This window comes from Myotis nattereri, assembly GCF_964212035.1.
Source record: "Myotis nattereri genome assembly, chromosome: 15".
NCBI lineage: Eukaryota > Metazoa > Chordata > Mammalia > Chiroptera > Vespertilionidae > Myotis > Myotis nattereri.
In genome coordinates, this window is record NC_138090.1 from 44,673,049 (window position 1) to 44,680,032 (window position 6,984).

General features: G+C 39.7%; 1 protein-coding gene across 1 annotated transcript; it reads left to right on the forward strand.

The window, feature by feature from the left end:
- Positions 1-300: 300 nt before the first annotated feature.
- On the forward strand, positions 301-754 carry LOC308530621 (microtubule-associated protein 1 light chain 3 beta-like; the record flags this gene model as incomplete). The annotated part of the gene is made up of 2 exons (XM_081107330.1): positions 301-305; positions 355-754. 2 exons carry the CDS (start codon positions 301-303, stop codon positions 752-754), a joined length of 405 nt encoding a protein of 134 aa, XP_080963456.1.
- Positions 755-6,984: the final 6,230 nt, after the last annotated feature.

Consider the following 6,984-nt stretch of genomic DNA (forward strand, 5'->3'; position numbering starts at 1 on the left):
CAAAGAAAAAGGACACAAATGACAGAAATGGAGGAAAGCAACTACTGGATATAGAGTTCAAAACCACACTTTTAAGGTTTTTCAAGAATTTTCTAGAAACTGCCGAAAAACTTAATGAGATCTTCAAGAAATCTAATGAGACCCTCGAGGTTGTGATAAAGGACCAACTAGAAATTAAGCATACACTGACTGAAATAAAGAATATTATACAGACTCCCAACAGTAGACTAGAGGATTGCAAGAATCAAGCCAACGATTTGAAATACAAAGAAGCAAAAAACACCCAACCAGAAAAGCGAAATGAGGCCATCGGGAACTCCACCACCTAAAGCTGCGGGACCGTCTTCCTCGCAGCCTGGTCCCAGCCTCGTGCGCCTTGCCATCAGAGAAGACCTTCAAGCAGCGCCGCACCTTTGAACAAAGAGTAGAAGATGTCCGGCTTATCCGAGAGCAACATCCGACCAAAATCCCGGTGATAATAGAACAATACAAGGGTGAGAAGCAGCTTCCTGTCCTGGATAAAACCAAGTTTCTTGTACCTGATCATGTCAACATGAGTGAACTCATCAAGGTAATCAGAAGGCGCTTACATCTCAACGCTAATCAAGCCTTCTTCCTGTTAGTGAATGGGCACAGCATGGTGAGTGTGTCCACACCGATATCGGAAGTGTATGAAAGTGAGAAGGATGAAGATGGATTCCTGTATATGGTATACGCCTCTCAGGAGACATTTGGAATGAAATTGTCACTGTAAGACTAGAAAAATGCATCTGTTCTAGAATTTTTTAAACCCTTACCAATGGGGAAAAAAGGGATGTTACCAAGATTGGACCTGTTCATCTAAATCACAGATCATCAAAACAGTAGTGTCTGGCCTAGGAGTTTTAGAAAGTTGTTTTTGTACTTTATGCAGAAAAACTGAGCTCCAAGCAAGCACATTCAGCTTTGGAAAACTATATTATTTAACCTAGGCTGTCTTGTTTCAAAGTTTAAAAATAAAATACTTTGCATTCTAACTTAAAAAAAAAAAAAGAAAATTGGACAGATACATGCAAGAAAATGAAACTAGACCATCAACTTACACCATACACAAAAATAAACTCAAAATGGATAAAAGACTTAAACGTAAGACAGGAAACCATAAAAATACTAGAGGAATCCACAGGCAGCGAAATCGCAACCGTATGCCGAAGAAATTTCTTCTCTGATAATGCTCCTAGGGCAATGGAAACTAAAGAGAAAATAAACAAATGGGACTACATCAAAATAAAAAGCTTTTTCACAGCAAAGGAAGCCATCAACAAAACAACAAGAAGACCCACTACATGGGAGAACATATTTGCCAATGATACCACCGATAAGGGTTTAATTTCCAACATTTACAGGGATCTCATGAAACTTAACAAAAGGAAGATAAACAATCCAATTAAAAAATGGGCAACGGACCTAGATAGACACTTTTCGAAAGAGGACATACAGAAGGCCAAAAGACATATGAAAACCTGCTCAAAGTCACTAATTATACGAGAGATGCAAATCAAAACGACAATGTGTTATCATCTCACACCTGTCAGAATGGCTATCATCAACAAATCAACAAACAACAAGTGTTGGAGAGGATGTGGAGAAAAAGGAACCCTTCTGCACTGCTGGTGGGAATGCAGACTGGTGCAGCCACTGTGGAGAACAGTATGGAGCTACCTCAGAAGACTAAAAATGGAACTCCCATTTGACCCAGTGATCCCACTACTAGGAATATATCCCAAGAAACCAGAAACGCCAATCAGAAAGGATATATGCACCCCTACGTTCATAGCAGCACAATTCACCATAGCTAAGATTTGGAAACAGCCTAAGTGCCCATCAGCAGATGAGTGGATTAGAAAACTGTGGTACATATACACAATGGAATACTATGCTGCTGTAAAAAAGAAGGAACTCTTGCCTTTTGCAACAGCATGGATGGAACTGGAGAGCATTATGCTAAGTGAAATAAGCCTGTCAACGAAGGAAGAATATCACATGATCTCACTCATTTCTGGATAATAAAGACCATTATAAACTTATGAACAAAAACAGATACAACAGCAGAACTGCCATGAACAGACTGTCAAACTACAGCAGGAAGGCCGGGGAGGGTGGGAGGGAAGGAAGGGGGTGGGTAAGAGATCAACCAAAGGACTTGTATGCATGCATATAAGCATAACCAATGGACATAAGACACTGGGGGGGTATGGGAGGCCAGGGGGTTGTCAAGGGCTGGGAAAAAATAAAGGAGACATAAGTAATACTCTTTGTAATACTTTAAGCAATAAAAAAAAAGAATTTTTCCTACTAACCTGAGTATATATCTACAAGTGGGATTTTGGGGTTATATAGTAAGTCTACTTTTATCTTTCTTTTTTACCTTTTAAAAAGTTTTTATTGATTTCAGAGAAAGGAAGGGAGAGGAAGAGAGAGAAAGAAACACAAATGCTCAGAGAAAATCACTGATCGGCTGCCTCCTGCACACCCCACGCTGGGGACTGAACCTGCAACCTGGGCATTTGCCTAGACCGGGAATAGAACCATGACCTCCTGGTCCATAGATTGATGCTCAACCACTGAGCCACGCCAGCTGGGCTGGGTCTTCTTTAATATCTTTCAATCCTTTGCTGTAGTTTGCAGAGTATATTTTTAAATTTCATTTGCTAAATCCATTCCTAAGTATTTTATTCTTTGTTCACTATGGCAAACAAATGGCCCATGGATTCACACCAGGGTGAGGTGGCTTTCACAGAGACCCTGCTGTCTGTAGAGTCACCACACCAGCTCAAACCTCTGAATATATAGAACTCACATTGCCCTTAGAGAAAGGGATTGTGATGTGCATTTTGCAAGTGAGGAGACTGAGGCTCAGAGGAAGGGAAGTATTTCATAACAAGTAAATGAGGGCTCCAGGCCTTTCTGGTCTAGAAAATGAGCCCTGATTCCAGTGTTACTTGAACTTTGAGTCAGGGTGGGGAAGCCTTTTGGAGGAGATAAATATGGTCACGTGTGAATGTGGCAGGGAAACTCCCACTCTGAGAATGTCCCCGAGGCTGGGTGGTTTTCTTTATTTAGTTATGATAAAATGTTTCTTGATTAATCCTCACTCAAGGATATTTTTCCATTGATTTTGAGAGAGAGTGGAAGGGAGAGGGAGAGATAGAGAGAGAAACATTGATGTGAGAGACACATCGATTGGTTGCCTCCCACACGTGTCTGATCAGGGCTGGGTATCAAGCCTACAATGGAGGTATGTGCTCTTGTACAGATTAAACCCGAGACCCTTCATTCCTTGGGCCCACACTTTAACCACTGAGCCAAACCAGGTAGGGCAGCTGGGTGGTTTTAACTCACCCTGCACCTTTGAGGAGTTCCCTGAGCCTCATTTTCCTCCTAAATGGAGAGTTGTATGGCTGTATTCTCACACTTCTCTGAGACTCTGACAGGAGAGCTGGTTGGGCTTCCGATGCAGAGTCTACAGTCATTAAATAAAATGGATTCTGTTGTTTTTTAAAAAACTTATTTAATTTTTTCATTTTAGTATTTTTTTAAAATATATTGTTATTGATTTTAGAGAAGAAGGGAGAGGGAGAGCGAGAGAAACATCAATGATGAGAGAGAATCACTGATTGGCTGCCTCCTGCACGCCCCCTAGTGGGGATTGAGCCTGCAACCCGGGCTTATGTCCTGACTGGGAATCGAACTGTGATCTCCTGGTTCACAGGTCAATGCTCAACCACTGAGCCATCCTGGCGGAGCCATTTTAGTATTTTTTAATCTTTAATTTCTTTATTGGTTAAGGCATTAAAATGTGTCCTCATTCCCCCATTAATCCCCAACCCCCCCTTCTCATGCTCTCATCCCCCTGTTGTCTTTGTCCATTGGTTTGGCTTATATGTATGCACACAAATCCTGTGGTTGATCTCCCCCCGCCCCCCATTCCCTTACTCCCACCTTCCCCTACTTTCCCCCTGGGGATTGACAGTCTGATCGCTACTTCTCTGTCCTGGTCTTTCCCTGTTCATCAGTCTACATTGTTCTCTATATTCCACAAATGAGTGAGATCATGTGGTATTTATCCTAATCTGACTGGCTTATTTCACTTAGCATAATGCTCTCCAGTTCCATCCATGCTGTTGCAAATGGCAAGAATTCCTTCTTTTTACCGCAGTGTAGTATTCCATTGTGTAGGTGTACCACTGTTTTTTAATCCACTCATCTGCTGATGGGCACTTAGGCTGTTTCCAAATCTTAGCTATGGTGAATTGTGCTGCTATGAACATAGTAGTGCATATATCCTTTCTAATCAGTCTTTCTAGCTTCTTGGGATATATTCCTAGAAGTGGGATCACTGGGTCAAATGGGAGTTCCATTTTTAGTTTTTTGAGGAAATTCTATACTGTTCTCCACAGTGGCTGCACCAGTCTGCATTCCCACGACCAGTGCTAAAGGGTTCCTTTTTCTTCACATCCTCTCCAACACTTGGTGTTTGTTGATTTGTTGACAGCCATTATGGCAGGTGTGAGATGATACTTCATTGTCGTTTTGATTTGCATCTCTCATATAATTAGTGACTTTGAGCATGTTTTCATATGTCTTTCGGCTTTCTGTATGTCCTCTTTCGAAAAGTGTCTATTTAGGCCGGTGACCCATTTTTTATTGGGTTGTTTATCTTCCTTTTGTTAAGTTGTAAGAGTTTCCTGTAAATGTTGGAGATTAAACCCTTATCGGTGATAATATGGGCAAGCCCATGCAGTGGGCTTTCTTGTTGTTTTATTGATGGCTTCCTTTGCTGTGCAAAAGCTCTTTATTTTGTTGTAATCCCATTTGTTTATTTTCTCTTTAGTTTCCATTGCCCTAGGAGCAGTATCAGTGAAGAAATTCCTTCAGCATATGTTTGCGATTTCGCTGCCTGTGGATTCCTCTAGTATTTTTATCATTTCCCGTCTTACGTTTAAGTCCTTTATCCGTTTTGAGTGTATATTTGTGTATGGTGTGAGTTGGTGGTATAGTTTCATCTTTTTGCATGTATCTTTTCAATTTTCCCCATACCATTTATTGAAGAGACTATCTTGACTCCATTGAATGCTCTTGCCTGCTTTGTCAAATATTAATTGGGCATAGTGGGTTGGGTCGATTTCTGGGTTCTCTATTCTATTTCATTGATTTATATGTCTGTTCTTGTGCCAGTACCAAGCTCTTTTAAGAACAGTGGCTTTGTAATACAGTTTGATATCTGGTATTGAGATCCCACCTACTTTGTTCTTCTTTCTCAGGATTGCTGCAGCTATTTGAGGTCTTTTTTAAATCCAGATGAATTTTTGGAACATCCATTCTAGATCTGTGAACTATGCTGTTGGTATTTTAATGGGGATTTCATTGAATCTATAGATTGCTTTGGGTAGTATGTCCATGTGTTTTTATGATGTTGATTCTACCAATCCATGAACACATTATGTTCTCCCATCTGTTTATGTCTTCCTCTAACTCTTTTCTCTGTGACCTGTAGATTTTCGCATGTAAGTCTTTTACCTCCTTAGTTAAGTTTATTCCTATGTATCTTAATTTTTTTGGTGCAATGGTACATAGGATTGCTTTTTTAGTCTCTCTTTCTGTAAGTTCACTATTGGTGTAAAGAAATGCCATAGATTTCTTGGCATTAATTTTGTATCCTGCTACATTGCCGAATTTATTTATTAAGTCTAATAATTTTTTGATGGAGTCTTTAGGGTTTTCTATGTACAGTATCATGTAATCTGCAAATAAGGACAGTTTTACTTCTTCATTTCTAATTTGAATGCCTTTTATTTCTTCTTCTTGTCTGATTGCAACGGCTAGTACTTCCAGTACTATGTTGAACAGGAGTGGTGAGAGTGGGCATCCCTGTCTTGTTCCTGTTCTTAGGGGGAATGGTTTTAGTTTTTGTCCATTGAGTATGATGTTGGCTGTGGGTTTGTCATGTATGGCTTTTATTATCTTGAGGTATGATCCTTCTATTCCTACCTTGCTGAGAGTTCTTATCCAGAAAGGGTGTTGGATTTTGTCAAATGCTTTTTCTGCGTCAATTGATATGACTATGTGATATTTATCTCTCAATTTGTTTATGTAATGTATCATGTTTATTGATTTGCGAATATTGTACCATCCTCGCATCTCCAGGATACATCCTACTTTGTCATGGTATATGATCTTTCTGATATATTGCGGGATCCGATTTCCTAGAATTTTGTTGAGTATTTTGGCATCTATGTTCATGAGGGATATTGGCCTATAATTCTCTTTCACTGTGTTGTCTTTATCTGGTTTTGGTATTAGGGTGATGCTGGCTTCATAGAATGAGCTTGGAAGTGTTCCTTCCTCTTGAATTTTTTGTAGTAGTCTGAGGAGGATAGGTTTTAGTTCTTCCTTGAATGTTTGGTAAAACTCCCCTGTGAAGCCGTCTGGTCCTGGGCTTTTGTTTGCTGGAAGCTTTTTGATGACTGCTTCAATTTCTTCCATAGTTATTGGCCTATTGAGATTTTTAGAATCTTCCTGATTGAGTTTTGGAAGGTTGTATTTTTCTAGGAATATATCCATTTCCTCCAGGTTGTCTAGTTTGATGGAATAGAGTTGTTCATAGTATTTTTTAACAATTCTTTGAATTTCTGTGGGGTCTGTTGTTATTTTACCTCTTTCATTTCTGATTTTATTTATTTGGGTCCTCTCTCTTTGCTTCTTTGTGAGCCTGGCTAGAGGTTCATCAATCTTGTTAATCCTTTCAAAGAACCAGCTCTAGGTTTCATTGATCTTTTGTATTGTCTTTTGGTCTCTATGTTGTTTATTTCTGCTCTGATCTTTATTATCTCCTCCTTCTGCTCACTCTAGGCTTTTCTTGTTGCTCTCTTTCTAATTCTTTGAGTTGTCGAGTTAGATGATTTACTATCATTTTTTCTTGTTTTTTTTTAGGTGGGCCTGTAC